Below are 20,743 nucleotides of genomic sequence, written 5' to 3' on the forward strand. Positions count from 1 at the left end.
CAAAGAAGATGAAAACAATGGATCTATATGAGGAAATATAACTACAATGATCCAAAGAGAAGAAGCCAAGAGGACTTGCCTTTATAAAGGCCATTAGTTGGTTCCCCTGATTAGAACAGCGATTTAAAGTTAAAGACAGAAGCCTGGAGGTCAACAGGAAGGAGAGATTGCAGCATGTAGCTGCCCTTGCCATGAGTGAGCTTTGCTGGTCTATTGAATATGACTTTGAAATTCAGCTGCAATAGAGCCAAATCATAAACAGGGAACGCTACATGTACTGTGCAGTATAAGTCTAATAAAATCAAACTGAAAATCCAAGTGGAACACCCAAACAAAATTCATAAATGAAGTTGCTTTGGTTGAAGGGGGAATAAAAGCATGAAATTTGTCTGATTACTGCATCCTTTCTTTCCCATCACCTTTGACCTCAATCTGAGGTCTGGGGTTCTAATTCTAGTACAATGATTTCTTCATTTTAAACTTAAACATGCTAATAAATTTGAGCTGGTTAATCACACACATAAAAAATCCTTGCCTAAAATGTGAGGATAATATTTCCTTTTCTATCATGAAAGCCAAATGAAACACCCTGTGTTTATTAAATACACTGTGTTTAAAACACCCCAACAGATCAGAAGGGCTAAAACCACTTCTAAGATGCTGCTACTATTCTTATTATGACTGCTTTCAGTCTAAAAGCTGGGATTTCATGGCATGATATGTTCAATCTGGCTGCATGTTCAAAGAATTTTTTTAAAGGCTAGAATCAGCAAGTTTAAAACGCAATATACTTTTTGTTGATCTTGCATTTTGTCTTACTTTTCCACCTCAGACAATGATTAAATAGCTTTGGTTTCAGACATTATAGATATTCCACTCATCTTCATTAAGAAGAAGGAGATGTTTGTGAATAGCTATGAAGATGAAAAGTGCTGCAGGAGTGTTATTGGTATTCTAAAGTGGTTAACTTAATGGAATATTTGACCCAAATTTTAGAGTCTCAGCCCCAAAGAAGCAGTAAAGTGGTATAATAAAGGGAGTATGGACTAAGGGAGATATAAATGGAATTTATAAACCTATATTGTGAGGATGCTAGCAAAGCCAAATAATAAGGGTAGAACGTGGGAGAGAGCAGAGGTAGTTTTGCTCCCAGAGAAAATGTGTGCAAATTTGATAACTCATTTCCCATTGGAGGGAAAAACCTCATTCTATTCTTTAGTCAGACTAGTCAAACTCTTATCTCTCTAGTCTTAACCCTACTCACTCCCTTTTTTCCCTCCTGTTCTCCAAGAATAAAAGTGAAGTGAATGAATGGGACAACAAACTGGGAATTCTTGAGTGCCATGCATCTTTCTGTTTCTGTAGCTAGCGTTCTATATGGGGTTTCCTCTTTAATTAAAAACAATTTTAGGGGCTGCATGGGGAATAATGCAGTGGTAGAGTGCCTGCCTTGCATGTACAAAGCTGTGAGTTCAATTCTTGGAAATACATACAATGTACTAGTGGGATTTCCAGCACCACAACAAACTGCCCTTTACAGTAACATGGCAACCAAGTGTGTACTAGCACCACAACTAAAGCATGCATCCTGGTCACTGAAACAGCACCAGCAGCAACAAAGAGAAGGGGAAATCTTTTTAAATTAAAAAATAGAAAAACAACTTAGGGCTAGTTATTAATATTTACAGTTTCCTAAAGGAAACATTGAGACACAGAAGCTTAGTAAACTCCTAAGTTCACATAGGTAGTCAGAATTTGATTTGGATTTGAAACCAGATTTATATGGTTCTACTGTGAGATAATGTCAAGGCATTCAATAAATAACTGATGAAAAAGAAATTGAGTGGATGATTAAATCTTCCCCTCAAGTTATGCCTCATCATTTCCATGGTGCACCCCTTATTTCTCTGGTCATTTTTCTCTCCTTCAAATGGCTACAGCCTGTCTTTGAAGATGTATAAACTGTTATATTTTACCTCATATGGTAAGAGAGGATAAGAAATACGGGAGGATAATGGAGTTTAAGAGGTGCGCCCAGATTTGTCCTCAGTTTTGTAGCAGTTCATTCCAGAACTCTGATGAGCATTATTGTGAATCAGCCAACCTGGACTCCTGCCAAAGGGTTTTCGTTATTCTGTGTATGTAGAGTACCATCGAGAAAACAGATCTGACCTGCTCTATCAGGACCCCAATATTCCATGTCACTGGCAGATGGATCCCATTAACACAGGACAATTTGAGAGGTAAATGTGCCTTAGACTTGTCCCAGAAACACATGTACAACACACATTTTCTGTTGTAGTATCTGTCAAGAAACAAAACTTTCAGCACATGTTTAAGTTATGAAGGCAACATAGAGATCTGAAAGTGTTTCTTTTTTCTGTTCAGACACTTAAAAAACATAATTTTAACTTGAAAAACCTTCACAATGTTGAACTCACTTATTTGTTTTTATCATAGTGCTGCCTCCATTTATACTGAATATTTAAATCTAAGAACAAAGGACATTTTAATTTCTAATGTATTACCTACTCCCTAAATAAGAAAGGCCCTATTTATCATCTTTCCCTTTAATTAGTGATACTAATTAATGGGAATCAAGACTGGGTTTCCTGTTTTACCTGAATAATTATTGCCCTTAAAACACCAAGTGCCAGATTCTCATTTGTTACTGGTTTAGAAGAAAAAGGTGGAATTTCCTGATGTTTTTGCATAAAAATCTCAGTGTGAAAGGAAATGCGGATATATGACAGATTAAGTGAAAAGGTGATAGTCTTGAATTTGAATTAAATGTATCAGTTTGAACTAAAGAAGCAGACATTCTTATACACACACACAAACACATACACACACTTTCTAGTTCTGTACACTGAAATGGTTTAGAATAATAACAAAGCAACAAGCACTCATATTCATATGTGATAGGGAATTAATACTCTCCCTGTTTAGATGAACTAGGATCTTTGAAGAAATGGGCATTTCTAGGTCTCTAGAACAAAAATGTCCACTTTGTCACACCAATAACAAAGAAAGTATTACAGACAATTAATATTATATTAAAAGGACTTAGGAAAGACAAATTTTCCTTTAAAATAAAAATAATTGCAGTGGGTTAGATATATACAGTACATTTAAAAGTCTTACTTCATTGTAGTGTTTTTAAAATTTTCCAAATCTGAGTAAGATAGAGTTGGAAGATGCTAATGACAAATAATCATTTTTTTAAAAAAAAGAATTAAAAAAATAAGCATTCTTTTGGTCTTTATTACAAAACTCTACTTTAGAGAAACCAAAAGATTGATTGAGAGAAATAAGTTTCTTATAGAAGTAACCTACAAAAGAAGAAACCCTTAATGAATGAATAGATTTAGACATTGATTATTAATGGCAACTGATATTACAAAATGTGGATAAATGAGATACTATATGCTCTGAACAGATATGCAACCATCTACTAAATATTTTTCATGCACACACAAAATAGAATGTGTGTTGGTTCAGGCTTATGATTCTACATTTTTTTAAAAGTCAATTTTAGGAAAAATAAAGAAGATGGAGCAACACATTAAACAACATGTGAGAGATATTAAAATATATTAAAAGATATATTTTAATATTAAAATTATTAAAAGATATTAATTTATTAATATTAAAGGATCCAACATTATTAAAAGATCTGGACTATATTAACTTCATAGAAAAACTCATTTTATCAATAAATAAAGTGCAAGGGACTTATAATGTAACTCATTGCTAGAACACATGCTTCTCATGATGTCTTGGTTTTAGTCCCCCAAACCAAAAATTATTATTCTGAATTTCTTGGTTTGGGGGTCATACCTGGAATTGTTCAGGGCTTATCCTTGGCTCTCTGCTCAACAATCACTTCTGGTGATGTTGGGTACCAAGGATTGAACCTCGGTAGGATGCATGCAAGGCAAGCACTCTACCTGTTGTACTGTCTGTATGGTCCCCAGAATCAAAAAATATTTAGGAAGGGTTAGAGAGAGAGCTCAGTGATCAGAAGATTTGGTTTGTATGCAAGAGGCCTGGATTCCATCCCCGGCAAGACATATGGCACCCCAAGTACTATCAGCAGTGATCTTTGAACACTACAAGAATGCTCCCCTCCAAAATTAATGTTAAAATAAATAAAAAAGTAGATATCAAGGAAGAAGCTAAATTGAACGAGTAAAATAGGCCTTATGAGATCAGTCAATGAATTGCAATGTGTAACGGTATTTTAGATTCTGATTCAAACTAGAAAATACATTATTATATATTTGAGTCATTTCAAAATGTGAGCGTTGATTGATTTTGATGTTATGGAATTATAGTTAATTACATTAAGGTGTGTTAAATACTTTATGTTTATGTTTCTGAAAATTATCTTTTAGAGACAATACTGAAATACTCATGGATAAAATAATATAGTGCTTTGGATTTGCTATAAAAATTTGGGTAATGCTGAGGTGAAGGGGGAATAAAAGCGCTGACATTGATGATGTTATTAATTGATAATAATTGATGACGGTGTATCGTTGCTGTATATTTGTGCATTTATTATCTGAAAATCCTAATATAAAGTTGAAATGGCATAACGATTCATCTGTTAAACAGATTGAATATTTTGATAGTGAAACATAGAGACAGAGTATTGGGTTAGTTTATAAAAAGCAGCAGGCTGACTGCTCAGTGGTCAATTTATATATTCTGTCTAGGTTGGATTAAGATTCTGACATGGGACCAAACTAATGGATTCTTTTGTGACAGGCAGGGAAAAAACTGTGATTTAGGGTGGTGTTTCTGCAAACTGCAATTTAAACCAAAAAGAAAAAAAAGGAAACACAGGGGCTTTTATATTGCCATTTTCTTCAAAAAAGATTTACATTTTCATCTTACTCAGAGACAATTTATTCAATGTCAATCAGCATGAGCAGCCAAACTGAGCATCACTGTATTATTTTTGCTTCAGGGAAAAGAGAAAAAGAGTAGTGCCACTCAAATAAATTACAGTAGAAACTTATGAATGACAAGGAACTCTGCTTCAATTCCAGATTTTAGACATCCAAATATGCCCCAAGGAAGGTAACATTAAAAACCAAAAATTTTGTCTACTCAAAATGTATTAATTTATTTTGACAGGTATAGACATTCCTAACAAAATTCCAAAGTATATTAGAAATGATAACTGCATTTTTGCAGCAATAATGTGACATGGGATTTTTAATATTCTCTTCATTTTAATAACAATGACATATTTGTTGAATGAGAAGGTTGTTTATTGACTGAATTGTGATGCTTCTGGTTTAGAGCTATGCAAAATACCCATTTCTACACAAAGTTCCTAACCAATGCTTAAACACAAAAGATCTAATTTGTCTTAACTTTACCTTGCAAGTGTCTTTAAAAGTACAATGAAAATAAAAAACCCAACTATATGTATATATATATATTAGAGAATTTCAGGAGCTCAGCGAAACTGAGTAAAATACAGAGTTCCTTTATACTCTTTTCTAACATTCCCCAACTAACATTCCTTAGTGCTATAGTACCACATTGGTTAAGATGAATGAACGTACATTTCACATCATTTTTATCCAAATCTCATGGTTTACATCAGGGTTCACCTCTTGTATATTCTATGGGTATGGAAAATGCATAATGACACATGTACACCACTGTAGTTAATATACAAATATAAGGGACCAGAGTGTCGGTACAGCAGGTAGGGTAATTTTTTCTTGCATGGGGCCAACCAGGTTTAATCCCCAGCACCCCTGATCCCTGCTGGGAGTGAGTCCACGGTACAGAGCCAGGAGTAACCCCTGAGCATCTCTGGGTGTGGCACAAAAACCCCTAAATAATAAATAAATAAATAAATAGCACTGTAGCACTGTCATCCTGTTGTTCATCAATTCGCTCAGTGGGCATCAGTAACGTCTCCATTGTGAGATTGTTGTTACTATTTTTGGCATATCTGATATGCCATGGGTAGCTTGCCAGGCTCTGTCATGCAGGTGGGATACTCTCGGTAGCTTGCTGGGCTCTCCAAGAGGGACAGAGGAATAGAACCCAGGTTGGTGTGTCCATGGCAAAAGCCCTACACGCTGTGCTATCGCTCCAGTCCGAATCCCGGATCCCCTCCAATCCCGGAGAAGCCGGTAGGAGCCCCGAGGAGAGTTCTCAAATAAATAAATATTAAAAATAATTTAAAATAAATAAATATAAATATAAATTAGTTTCACTGGCTGAAAAGCTCTTAGTGCTCTGCCTACTTATTCCTCCTTCCCTTCTCATCCCTGGTACTAATTTTTGGTTTGTCTCAGTTTTCCTTTTTCCAGAATGCCATGTGTTTGGAATCATACAATATGTAGCCTTTTTGTACTGGATTATTTCACTTAGTACTATGTATTCAGGTTTCCTCCATATCTTTTACTGACTTAATTATTTCTTTTTAGTGCTAAATGGCAATACATTGTCTGAATGTACCAAAGTATATTTATCCACTCGTTTACTGAAGAGCAACTTTATTGCTTTCAAGTTTTGCCAAGTATGAATAATGCATCTATAAAAATCCATGTGAAGGTTTTTCTGTAGATTTAAGTTTTCCATTCATCTATGTAAATAGCAAGAACTGTGACTGATGGACTGAATAGTAATAGCACGTTTCACTTTACTAAAATATGTCAAGCTCTCTCCTGAAGTCGTTACACCATTTTGTATTTCCAACAGCAATATATGAACATTCCTGCAATTCAACATCCTTGCCAGCATTTGGTGTTGTCCATGTTTTTGATTTTTGTTAATTACAATAAGTGTATATGGAATCTCATTGTTTTAATTTGCAATTTCCTAATGACATGATTTTGAATATATCTTTATATACATCTTGACACTTATATATTTTATTTTTAATATTTTTATTTTTAAATAGGGATTTTTTTCTATGTTGAGTTCTAAGAGCTCTTTATACATAAAAGTTTTTTTATCAGTTGGGTAAATACTTTCTTCCAGCATTTGGTATTTTTTTTGTTCTCTTAACATTGTCTTTCTCAGAGCAAAAGTATTTCATTTTAAAAAGTCCAACTCATCAATTATTTCTTCATTAATTGGGACTTTGGAGTTATATCTAAAAGTCATTTAAATACATAATATCTAGGTTATTATGTTATCCTTTAGCATTGCTAAAGTTTTGCATCTCATTTAGGTCTAGGATCCAATTTGTGTTAATTTTTGAGAAAAATATTGGCTTTGTGTCTAAATCCTTTTGTCATTTTTGTTTTTGCATGTTGATGTCCAGTTGTAGCAGCTTTGTGGGTAGAATGGTGGGTTGGATGACAGCTAGTGACTCAAGAGGTATTACTGGTTCTGTGCTCAGGAATAACATATATATAGGGGAGGCATATGTGGTGCCAGGGATCAAATTGGGGTTGACTGCATACAAGGTAAGCACCTTAATACCTGTACTATTGTTCCAACTCCTGATTTGTCTATTTTTTTTTTGTCACTGTTTTGAAGAGTGTAGGAGTTAGGTAGCATTCATCTCTGACTTTGTTCTATATCTTTAACATTGTGTTGGTTATTTTAGATGTTTTGTTTCTTAAAAACTTTATATTCTGTTTACAGTTATACACAGTTACTTGGATTTTGATTGTGCTAGTGTTGAATCTATAGATCAATTTGTAAAGACCCGAAAATCTTCCCATCCATGATTATGTAGTAGCTTTCACATATTTAGTTGTTTGATTTCTCTCAAAGATTTTATAGATTTATTCATGTATATTTTACCTAATTTGTCAATTTTATACATTTGCACTTAATTTCCTAGGATATTAGGAGCAATGAGTTTTTTATTTTATTTTGAGTTTTTTATTTCATATTAAATTTTTTCATTGCCTATATGAATTTGCCAATATTTAATCATACAAGTGATTTAGATTGTACATTAGTCTTGTGTTTCAAATTCTATAATCACTATTGTTTCAGGCACAATTTTTTTTTTAATTTTTAAATTTATTTATTTTTAATTAGAGAATCACCGTGAGGGTACAGTTACAGATTTCTACACTTTTGTGCTTATACTTCCCTCATACAAAGTTCGGGAACCCATCCCTTCACCAGTGCCCATTCTCCACCACCCGTAAACCCAGTGTCCCTCCCACCCTCCCCAATCCCATCTCCCCCCCACCCCACCCTGCCACTGTGGCAAGGCATTCCCTTCTGTTCTCTCTCTCTAATTAGCTGTTGTGGTTTGCAATAAAGGTGTTGAGTGGCCGCTGTGCTCAGTCTCTAGCCCTCATTCAGCCCGCAACTCCCTTCCCCCACATGGCCTTCGACTACAATGTAGTTGGTGATCGCTTCTCTGAGTTGACCTTTCCCCGGAACGTGAGGCCAGCCTCGAAGCCATGGAGTCAACCTCCTGGTACTTATTTCTACAGTTCTTGGGTGTTAGTCTCCCACTCTGTTATTCTATATACCATAGATGAGTGCAATCTTTCTATGTCTGTCTCTCTCTTTCTGACTCATTTCACTCAGCATGAAACTTTTCATGCCCATCCACTTAACTACAAAATTCTTGACCTCCTTTTTTCTAACAGCTGCATAGTATTCCATTGTATAGATGTACCAAAGTTTCCTCAACCAGTCATCCGTTCTGGGGCATTCGGGTTTTTTCCAGATTCTGGCTATTGTAAACAGTGCTGCGATGAACATACATGTGCAGATGTTGTTTCGATTGTACTTTTTTGCCTCTCTGGGATATATTCCCAGCAGTGGTATTGCTGGGTCAAATGGGAATTCAATATCTAATTTTTTGAGAGTCGTCCAAACTGTTTTCCAGAAGGGCTGAACCAGTCGGCATTCCCACCAGCAGTGAAGAAGGGTCCCTTTCTCCCCACATCCTCTCCAACAGCGGTTGCTTTTGTTCTTTTGGATGTGTGCTAGTCTCTGTGGTGTGAGGTGGTATCTCATGGTTGTTTTGATCTGCATCTCTCTGATGATTAGTGATGCAGAGCACTTTTTCATGTGTCAGGCACAATTTTTATTGATCTAAATTTTCTACATTAACAATCACATCATATACGAAGTTTTCTTTTCTCACAACATGTATTAGTTTTATTTGCTTTTATTGTCCTATTGTATTTACTAGGATTCCTTGTACAATGCTTTAAACCAATGAGAGAAGGACCAGAGTAATAGTACAGTGAGTAGGGCATTTGCCCAAGTTTTCCAGGAGTGATCCCTGAGCACTGAGCCAAGTGTAAGCCCTGAGCACTGCAGGGTGTGCACCAACCCCAATGAAATAAATAACTGATGATGAAGTTTTACACCTACTACTAGTAGGAAAGTTTTTAGTTTCCCCACATTTAGTAGGGCGGAGCGATAGCAGAGCGGGTAGGGTGTTTACCTTGCACGAGGCCAATACGGTTTGATTCCTTTATCCCTCTCAAAGAGCCCAGCGAGCTACCGAGAGTATCCCGTCCCCATGGTAGACCCTTTCAAGCTACCTGTGGCGTATTGGATATGCCCAAAACAGTAACAATGAGTCTCACAGTGGAGACATTACTGGTGCCCGCTCAAGCAAATCAATAAACAAGGGGAAGACAGTGCTCCAGTGCTACTGTCCCTTTAGTATGATAGCTGTGGGTTTTCTGTAGATGTTCTATGTCAATTACAGAAAGAGCCCCTCTAATATAAATTCTTAATGTAAATGGCTGTTGGGTTTTTGTTACTTTTTTCCCCATACATATTGATATAATCATGTGATTTTTTTTCTTTAGACTATTAATGTGATGGACTGTACTTTTTTTGGTTGGTTGGGTTTTGGGCCACATGTAGGGAAGTACCCAACCTGATATACTATCTGTCTGGCCCAGATTTTTGGTTGCTGAACTAGCCTTGAATACCTTGGACAAGTCCTACTTGCCAATGGGTGTATAATTTTTTTCATACTTTGTTTAATTTATTTTATTAATATTTGATCAGGGATTTTCAATACATGTTAATGAGAAATATTCATTGACAGCTTTATTTTCTAATAATGTCATTGTCAGGGGCTGGAGTGATAGCACAGTGGTAGGGCGTTTGCCTTTCACGCGGCCAACCTGTGTTCGATGATTCCTCCACCCCTCTCGGAGAGCCGGGCAAGCTACTGAGAGTATCGCACCCACATGGCAGAGCCTGGCAAACTACCCGTGGTGTATTGGATATGCCAAAAACAGTAACAATAAGTCTCACAATGAGAAACGTTACTGGTGCCCGCTCAAACAAATCGATGAGCAACGGGATGACAGTGGCAGTGACAGTCATTGTCAGATTTTGATATTAGTGTTATCTAGCATCATAGTATGAGTCCTACTTGCTTCTTTAATTTTCCAGAAGAGGCTGTAGAGAACTGTTACAATTTATTCCTGAATTGTTTTGTAGAATTCATTGAATCCATCTGTGCCTAGTGTTTTATATTTTGGAATGTTATTACTTATTAATCCAATTTATTTAATAACTTTAGTCAAATTTAGATAACATATTTATTTGTGATTTTTTATTTACAGACTATGTCTTTAAAGGAATCAGTATATTTTATGTCCCAAATTTTTAGTTAATTGCTCATAATATTTCTTTACCATCTCTTTAATATCCATGAATCTGTAGTGATATCCAGTCTTTCATTTAATCGATCAGTACTTTGTGTTTTCTCTCTCATTTCTTTTAAAATTCTTAATATTTCTCTTTTATCTTGCATGTTATTTGAATATGCATTGTTCATTCTCTATTTTGGGACTTTTTTATCTTTGTTACTGATTTTCTGTTTCATTTCCTTGTAGTCTGAGAGTAGATATTGAATGATTTCTATTCTTTCCAATATGTTAAGCTGTGATTTATGACTCAGAATGTGGTCAACCTAGGTGAATGTTTCATGTGAGTTTGGTAACATATAATCTGCTATTGTTAGATGAAGAAGTCTACAGATGTCAACTATACATATTTGACTGATAATGCTATTGAGTTCAACTTTGTCCTTACTGATTTTCTGCCTTCTGGATCTATTCATTTATGATAGAGGACTGTTAACTGCTTCAACTATAACAGTATATTCATCTATTTCTCCTTGCAGTTCTGTTGGTTTTTCTCACATGTATTTTCATGCTCTGTTAGTAAGCTGCCTTCACTTCTGATTCTATAGGCATGTGTGATTTTGAGCAAGGAATTTGCACCTTGAATTTGTCAAAAAATTTAGAAAACAACACAAAAACTCACGTGGATTACACTTTAAAAATAATCGGGGACTGGAGAGAGAACAAGATAAAAGCACATGTCTTAAATGTGGCTGACCTCAGTTCAATCTCTCATATCATATGGTCCCCTGAATATTGAGGCACTAGAGAACACTGAGCCCTGGTGGGTCTGACCCTGAAGGCCTATGAAATAACTGGAATGGCTCAGGTAATCCCAGACACCATAGGGTCTGAGTAGCACTGCATCCTCGGCCTCTCGCCTTGAACTATAGGACTGGTTGGCTGAGAAATGTGGGGGAAGCGCCCCTGAACCTCCTGAACTTGGTTTGGGAAGAGTCCTCTAAACCCGGCCCCCTCCACCAAAAGAAAACCTTTCACCTTTCACCTACTGAAAACCTATTCTAATTGCTTTAGCTGATTTAGCATTAAGAAAACACTAAAAAAGAATCAAAAGAAGAGGAACAAAACATGGAAGAAATTTTGGGCTAAAAACCCAAGAGGGACCAGTGATGTCAAATATAGTCATACAGTTTCTTCTACTCACGGGGCTGATGTACATTCCAGTGTGTGTACTGCACCGGCTCAGACTTCCACCCTGCAGTCTTCCAAGAATATTCTCCTGTATTGTTTTGGTCTTGAAGACCTATCCAAAAATAGCTGTCTTCAGTTGTTACCATACTACTGATCAAACTGGTAATAAAAGCCTGTTCAAATCTGGAAGAGGGAGAAAGAAAATGGTTGTGTTAAGTTTCTAGGAATATAAAAATGCTATTAAAACAGAATGAGGTTCATAGAACAGTACCAGTGTAAATATTTTCATAAATCCTTTGGAAGATGGAGCAGAAAAATAGACAAAGACCCTGGACATTATTTTAAAATGTCAAATAGCAGGATGATTCCCAAAACACACAAGTCAAGAGAATTTGATTCTCACTGACAGTGTTACTTCTTTCAAACAATAGAGTCCAGCTCCTGTTTCAGAAGATGGATAGTCAAGTCCTGAAAGCCAGAAATACTTTCCTTGGCACATCATGTGCCCTGTTTGTAATTTGGTCACACAATGTATGATATGCCATAATGTGCGTGAGGTGGACACTTGGCAGGTGGCAGCAGGAAGAATATTATGCAATTCTGAATGTGCATCTGCCAGTCAAGAGTGTACATTCATTCTTCACCGTCCTCGCCTGTTGAGAATGAAATAGAGACTAGAGTAAGTAGCACTTGTATGTCTTCCAAATTGCTTTATTCACAGGCACATGGATTCCTTGGCATATTCAAACGTTCTTACAGAAACATATTCACTGAAGATAAATTTTAAACCCTAGCAACGAATTCAAGGAAGAATATCCGCTTTCCCTTCTCCCCAAATAACAGAATGAATTAGCATCTATTGAGTGGTGGCAATATCCTCTTTGCAACATGAATACATCAAAAGCAGAATCTAGAAAACTTGCAATGTACTTTCACATGAATAACTAATAGAAATATGTGAGTATTAAAATTTAACTAGCATTGAAATTTCAAGTTAAGTTGAAAAGGATTTTGAAAAATTTATTTTCAACACATGTGAAGTTTTAAATATTTTTAATAGTGTCTTTTAGCCAGGTCAGCTGAGACAAGGAGAAAGAGAAGCCTGATAAAATTACACAGGAAACCAAAGGAGAAAGTAAGTTTAGACTTTTCATTCAATTTTGAATGTTTTTCTTTGCCATGGATATTTAACTTGTTAAGGGAAACAAAAGCACTGGGATCATTCAAGAATAGGAGATTCTGGAAGCATACAGGGAAAGAAAGAGAAAAGAAATATGGAAAGGTCTGGTGGAGAGATGGTTGCTCAATCATTGTATGACTGAAATGCAAACATGAAGGTTTGCAAGTATGTAACTGTACCTCACGGTTATTCACTAATAAAAAAATTTTTTTAAAAAGAAAAATATGGAAAGGTAAAAATTTTTATTGTTTTACAAACATTACTAGCAACATCTAGTGATCTTAAGCATTCGTGGTATCCATTCTTGCAGAGCATATTGATTTTCTTCATGTTTTTGTAAATATTTTTCTGCAGATAACATTTTACTAATATAAATAGCACATATTTAAAATTAGAAAACTATTTTATTGTCATATCATTTGCGGGTTATACATACCTGAAAGTGCTCAGGGGCTACTCACTTTCTTTGCTGGGAGACCATGCAGTGGTTGGGATTTAACTCAGGTTAACTGCATGAAAAGCATGCACTAAGGTACTATAACTCTGAACTAGGAAAGCGTTTTCAACCATACTGAAGTAGCATAATTGTATATAAATGTATTTTGAAAGCAAAGTTCGGGGCTGGAGCGATAGCACAGCGGGTAGGGCGTTTGCCTTGCACGCGGCCGACCCGGGTTCGATCCCCGGCATTCCATATGGTCCCCCAAGCACCGCCAGGAGTAATTCCTGAGTGCAAAGCCAGGAGTAACCCCTGAGCATCGCTGGGTGTGACCCAAAAAAAAGAAAGCAAAGTTCATCAAACTAAATATTTTTAGATGCTATTGTAATTTTAACAAAAATTACACTTCTATTCATCCACATTCTCATAACATAGTTTTCCTTCTTTTAGTCAGAGTTGCATAACTATCATAGCCAGTGGGTACCAAAAATTGATGTGCTATAAGGCTATCAAGACACTATATCACAGATACTCTGGCTTGTTAAATATACTGCCTTAAGCCCAGAAGGTATAGCTAATTCTTTATACTACAGCACTTGCTCAATACTGGCAGCAATAGCATCATCTGTGAACCTAGGCTTTGGTATCATTATTCGTGAGAACATTTTGTATTTGTTCTTTCTTCATGTTAGGGCTATTTAGTCTATTTAGTCTACTATATTTTGCTATTTTGTCTCGATTTATCATTTCTCAAAATGATAAAAATTTTCTGCTTCCTGAATTAGCAAATGTATTAAATCCTAAAAACTTCAAATTAAATAGGACTCTAGTTTTTCTTGTTTCTTTTCAGAGGATGGCATTGTTAACAAAAACATTCAGCAAAAATCAGTCTTTTCAGTTATATATTGTGAGAAATTAACTCTGGATAATAGTAGGCAACCTCTTGAGTGTCTATTTCCTACTAAGAAATAAGACCAGAATTTATGTTCTTTACTGCTGGCTATTTGGTTTCAACACCAGGAAGGTTTGAAAACTCTAGCTTACGGTAATGGAGCAGATGACCTTTTAAAATAGCTTTAGTTCAGTGCTTTAAAATCATTTGTTTGGGAATAAGCAAAAGTTTGATCATATCTAGCATTTTACTGGGTCTTACCGAGGTTATTTAGATCAAATGAGATGGTTTAAGGACAAAATGCAGTTAACTGTATAGATTTTACCTTGTTATTTAAACCAGGACAATATTTTTTTTTTATTTTAAAGTACCATTTATTTTTTAGGGTCAGAAAAATAGAACAGCAGTAAGGCTCCTGTCTTGCATGCAGCAGACTCTGGTTTGATCCCTGGCATATGATCCCCCGAGTATTGGTAGGAATGATCCCTGAGCACAGAGCCAGGAATAAGCCAAGAATAAGCCAGGTATAAGCCAGGAATAATGCTGTGAGTGGCCCAAACCTAATCAGTCACATGCTTAACTTTAGACACTCTTAATACTTTTAGCAACTTCCATGATTCTAGGTCAAAACTTTCTGGGTTATATCTTAAGTTACTTTTTTTTTACAGTAATTTTTTTAAATTACTGAATCACCGTGAGGGTACAGTTACAGATTTATACAATTTTGTGCTCATGTTTCCCTAATACAAAGTTCGAGAACCCATCCCTTCACCAGTGCCCATTCTCCACCACCAGTAAACCCAGCATCCCTCCCACCCTCCCCAATCCCATCTCCCCCCCACCCCACCCTGCCACTGTGGCAGGGCATTCCCTTCTGTTCTCTCTCTCTAATTAGCTGTTGTGGTTTGCAATAAAGGTGTTGAGTGGCCACTGTGCTCAGTCTCTAGCCCTCATTCAGCCCGCAACACCCTTCCCCCACATGGCCTTCGACTACATTATAGTTGGTGATCCTTTCTCTGAGTTGCCCTTTCCCCAGAATGTGAGGCCAGCCTCCAAACCATGGAGTCAACCTCCTGGTACTTATTTCTACAATTCTAGGTTGTTAGTCTCCCACTCTGTTATTCTATATACCACAGATGAGTGCAATCTTTCTATGTCTGTCTCTCTCTTTCTGACTCATTTCACTCAACATGAAACTTTCCATGCCGATCCACTTATATACAAAATTCATGATCTCCTTTTTTCTAACAGCTGCATAGTATTCCATTGTATAGATGTACCAAAGTTTCCTCAACCAGTCATCCATTCTAGGGCACTCGGGCTTTTTCCAGATTCTGGCTATTGTAAACAGTGCTGCGATGAACATACATGTGCAGATGCCATTTCGATTATACTTTTTTTGCCTCTTTGGGATATATTCCCAGCAGTGGTATTGCTGGGTCAAATGGGAGCTCAATTTCTAATTTTTTGAGAATCGTCCATATTGTTTTCCAGAAGGGCTGAACCAGTCGGCATTCCCACCAGCAGTGTAGAAGGGTCCCTTTCTCCCCACATCCTCTCCAACAGCGGTTGCTTTTGTTCTTTTGGATGTGTGCTAGTCTCTGTGGTGTGAGGTGGTATCTCATGGTTGTTTTGATCTGCATCTCTCTGATGATTAGTGATGTAGAGCACTTTTTCATGTGCCTTTTGGCCATTCGTATTTCTTCCTTGGTAAAGTTTCTGTTCATTTCTTCGCCCCATTTTTTGATGGGGTTGGATGTTTTCTTCTTGTAGAGTTCAACCATTGCTTTATATACCATTGATATCAACCCCTTATCTGATGGGTATTGTGTAAATACCCTTTCCCATTCTGTGGATAGTCTTTGTATTCTGGTCACTGTATCTTTTGCGGTGCAGAACCTTTTTAGTTTAATGTAGTCCCATTTGTTGATCTCTGTTTTTACTAGATTGCTTAGTTCCGTGTCACCTTTGAAGATACCTTTATCTTCAATATTGTGGAGGGTTTTGCCGACCTTGTCTTCAATGTACCTTATGGTTTGTGGTCTGATGTTGAGGTCTTTAATCCATTTTGATCTGACTTTTGTGCATGGTGTCAGGTCAAGGTCTAAGCCCATTTTTTTGCATGTGGTTGTCCAGTTGTGCCAGCACCATTTGTTAAAGAGGCTTTCCTTGCTCCACTTCACATCTCGTGCTCCCTTATCAAAGATTAGATGATCATACATTTGGGGTTGTGTGTAGGGATATTCCACCCTGTTCCATTGGTCTATGGCTCTGCCTTTGTTCCAGTACCATGCTGTTTAAATTGTTACTGCTTTGTAGTAAAGTTTGAGGTTGGGGAGGGTGATGCCTCCCATTGTCTCTTTCCCAAGAATTGTTTTAGCTATCCGTGGACGTTTGTTGTTCCATATGAATTTTAGGATTGCTTGATCTGTTTCTTTGAAGAATGTCATGGGTATCCTTATAGGGATCGCATTGAGTCTGTATAATGCTTTGGGGAGTATTGCCATTTTGACAACATTGATTCTCCCTATCCACGAGCAGGGTATATGTTTCCATTTCCTCATGTCCTCTTTTATTTCATGGAGTAGCGTTTTATAGTTTTCTTTGTAGAGGTCTTTTACTTCCTTGGTTAAGCTGATTCCGAGGTACTTGATTTTCTGGGGCACGATTGTGAATGGGATTGCTTTTTTCATGTCCCTTTCCTCTGCCTCATTGTTTGTGTATAGGAAGGCCATGGATTTTTGGGTATTGATCTTGTAGCCTGCAACTTTACTGTATAAGTCTATTGTTTCTAAGAGTTTCTTAGTAGAGGCTTTAGGCTTCTCTAGATATAGTATCATATCGTCTGCAAATAGTGAGAGTTTGATTTCTTCCTTTCCTATCTGGATGCCCTTAATCTCTTTTTCTTGTTTAATAGCTATCGCAAGTACTTCCAGTACTATATTGAAGAGGAGTGGTGAGAGTGGGCATCCTTGTCTTGTGCCTGATCTTAGAGGAAAGGCCCTTAGTTTTTCCCCGTTGAGGATAATGCTTGCCATAGGCTTGTGGTAGATGGCTTCGACTATCTTGAGGAAAATTCCTCCAAACCCCATTTTGGTGAGGGTTTTCATCATGAAAGGATGTTGGATCTTGTCAAATGCTTTCTCTGCATCTATTGATATGATCATATGGTTTTTATCTTTACTTTTGTTGATATGATGGATTATGTTGATTGATTTCCGAATGTTAAACCATCCTTGCATCCCCGGGATGAATCCCACTTGGTCATGATGTATGATCTTTTTGATGAGTTGTTGGATCCTATTTGCTAATATTTTGTTAAGGATCTTCGCATCGGTGTTCATCAGGGATATTGGTCTGTAATTTTCTTTCTTAGTGGTGTCTTTGTTTGCTTTTGGTATTAGGGAGATGTGTGCTTCATAGAAACTGATTGGGAGAGTTCCTGTTTTTTCAATTTCCTGGAAAAGTTTGAGGAGAACTGGCAACAGGTCTTCTTTAAATATTTGGAAGAATTCGCCAGTGAAACCATCTGGGCCTGGGCTTTTGTTTTTGGGGAGGTTATTGATTACAGTTTCAATTTCCTTAACATTGATGGGTCTGTTCAGGTATTCCAAGTCTTCTTTGTTCAGTCTTGGGAGATTGTAGGAATCAAGGAATCCATCCATTTCTTTTAGGTTCTCCTTTTTTGTGGCGTATAGACCTTCAAAGTAGTCTCTAATGATCTTTTGAATCTCACTGGTTTCTGTTATGATGTACCCATTTTCATTTCTGATTCAATTTATTAGGATTCTCTCTCTTTCTTTCTTTGTGAGTCTTGCTAGCGGTTTATCAACTTATTTATTTTCTCGAAGAACCAGCTCTTTGTTTCATTGATCTTTCAGATTGTCTTTTTGGTTTCAATGTCATTAATTTCTGCTCTAATTTTTATTATTTCTTTCCTTCAATCTGGTTTGGGTTCCTTTTACTGGTCCTTTTCTAAGTTCTTGAGTCGTGAAGTCAAGCTATCTATGTGGGCCCTTTCTTCCTTCCTGAGGAATGCTTGGGCTATAAATTTTATCCGAGAAGTAGTGTATGGTTCTTTCGAGTTTGAGTGAGAGTTTAGCCGGATAAAGTATTCTTGGTGAGGCATTTTCATTGAGTTTTTTCACTATGTCCCACCATTGTCTTCGGGCTCGGAGGGTTTCCTCTGACAGGTCTGCTGTAAATCTAAGGGGTGCTCCTTTGTATGTGATTTCCTTCTTTGAGCTTGCTGCTTGCAGAATTGTGTTTCTATCCATAGTATCCATCATTCTGACTATGATATGCCTTGGAGTCTTTTTATTAGGGTCTCTTTTTGCTGGTACTCTTCGGACTCCTTGTATCTGGATGCCTGCCTTCTCCAGCTCTGGGGATTTTTTAGCAATGATGTCTTTGACTGTGTTTTTTTCATTGGGGTTACTTCCCTGTGCTTCTGGTACTCCAATGATTCTTATGTTGTTCCTCTTGAAGTCATCCCCCAGGGCTCTGATTCGCTCTATAGCCATTTTGAGGTCCTTCGCCATGATTTGTTGTTGTCTATAAGCTTTCTGCAGCTCATCCTCAAGGTTGCTGATTCTGTCTTCGGCTGTAGTCATTCTACTGGTGAGGGCATCTACTGCAATTTTTAATTCATCTACCGATTCCTTTATTTGTGTGACTTCCGTTCGTAGGTTTGAAATTTCTGCTCTCATTTCTTCCTGCATTTTCTTGGTAGACCGTTCCAGTGCTTCATTCATCTCCTCCCTTAACTTATTGGATGTCTGTTCCATGGTTGCTTGGAGTAGGTCGACTCTCCTCCAGATTTCCTCTCTGAATTGTTTATCTGAGAGGTCGTAGATGTGAGTAGCCCCTGTTGATATTTCTGGAATCTTTTCTTCTCCCTCTCTTCGTGGAGGGATTTTCACTGCCTCTTCATATTGTTACGGAAGTATAGAGTTGGAACTTTGTAGTTATTTATTCCTGTTCCCTCTTGTGGAAAGGAGGGGCTCTGATTGTGCTAACCTTCCCTTATTCACTGACAGCTTTTATAGTGTCAAACTAAGCTAATGGATATTTTGCATAAGTGGTTGAGATTGCAAAAGTGAATTTTCAAAGAAATACACAGTACTGATTGGGCTGAGGTAAGAAATAATAACTGTGGCCGCTCCGACAGGAGGCCACGCCCACTTTGAGACCACGCCCACTAAGATACAGGCCACGCCTTCAGTGTCTTCCTGTTAGAGAGCCAGGTGGGTGGGAAGCGGGGGACAGGAGGGCGTGGCCGAGGGTTGGTCTTGGTACCTGGTGGGCGGGCGAAGTTACAGAGCTAGATCGGAAGACGGGGTGCGCAGGGCGCGTGGGGGGCGGCCGCAGGAACTCAGGGAATCCACCAGGACAATATTTTTAATATATATATATTATTGAATCACTGTGAGATAGATGCTTACAAAGTTGTTCATGATTAGGTTTCAGTCATACAGTGTTCCAACACCCATCCCTACACCAGTGTACATTTCCCAGCACCAGTGTCCTCAATTTCCCTCTTATCAACCCCATCTCTTCGCCACCAGCCGACCTCTATGGCAAGCACCTCTCTTCTCTCTTCTGTCTGTCTGTCTATCTGTCTATCTCCTTTTGGGCATTGTGATTTGCAATACAGATACCGAAAGGTTATCATGTATATCCCTTTACCTACTTTTAACACTCTTGTGCAGCATGATCAAGACATTATTTCTAAAGAATTCAGTTAAAATGTTATATTTTTTAAAAAAGGATAAGATGTCTTTCTTGGGTGTTTCTACTTACAAAGTCAAATTGTATAGCGTAATAATTTGTGGAATCAGAAATAGAATGCTCAAGTCAATTCTGTAAGTAGTTAGAAAGGGCCAGAGGGATAGTATAGAGGTTAAGGTGATTGCCTTACATACAGCCAACCCTGTTTTCATCCTCAGCATCACATATGGTCCTCAGAGCCCAGCCAAGAATGATTCTTGAGCACTGCGTCAGGAGTAAACTTTTAGTACTGCTCCCCAAAAAAGTGTAAACTACAAAAATATGTCTTCCATCAATTTGGCAAGAAAATACTACTCATGGTGTCATGGTGCTATTATTAAATTTTAATTAAAATGAATTTTAAAATACTTTTGGTTATTTCCGTAGTTTAAAAATATTAATTTTTATTGAGCTACTGTGAGTTACATAGTTTCAAAGCTGCTCATGGTTGAGTTTCAGTCATACAATGTTCTAACACCCGTCCCTTCACCATTGTATATTTCCCACCACCAATGTTCCCAGTTTCCATTCTGCCACCATCACCCCATCAGTCTGCCTCTATGGCAGGCACTTTTCTTTTTTTGTCCTCTTTCTCTCTCCTTTTGGACATCATAGTTTGCAATACAGGTACTGAGAGGTCATTTTGTTTGTTCCTTTACACACTTTCAGCATGTACTTCTTATTCAGAATGATCA

The 20,743-nt window shown here is 37.3% G+C and overlaps 1 protein-coding gene across 1 annotated transcript in view; it reads right to left on the reverse strand.

The window, feature by feature from the left end:
* The window catches only part of PLA2R1 (phospholipase A2 receptor 1), a 136,925-nt gene that overhangs the window by 52,877 nt on the left and 63,305 nt on the right, over positions 1-20,743 (reverse strand). The window contains 1 exon segment of the mRNA XM_055122305.1: positions 11,782-11,951. Coding sequence (XP_054978280.1) covers positions 11,782-11,951 — 170 coding nt within the window.

The sequence above is a fragment of the Sorex araneus genome, chromosome X (genome assembly GCF_027595985.1).
Source record: "Sorex araneus isolate mSorAra2 chromosome X, mSorAra2.pri, whole genome shotgun sequence".
Taxonomy (NCBI): Eukaryota; Metazoa; Chordata; class Mammalia; order Eulipotyphla; family Soricidae; genus Sorex; species Sorex araneus.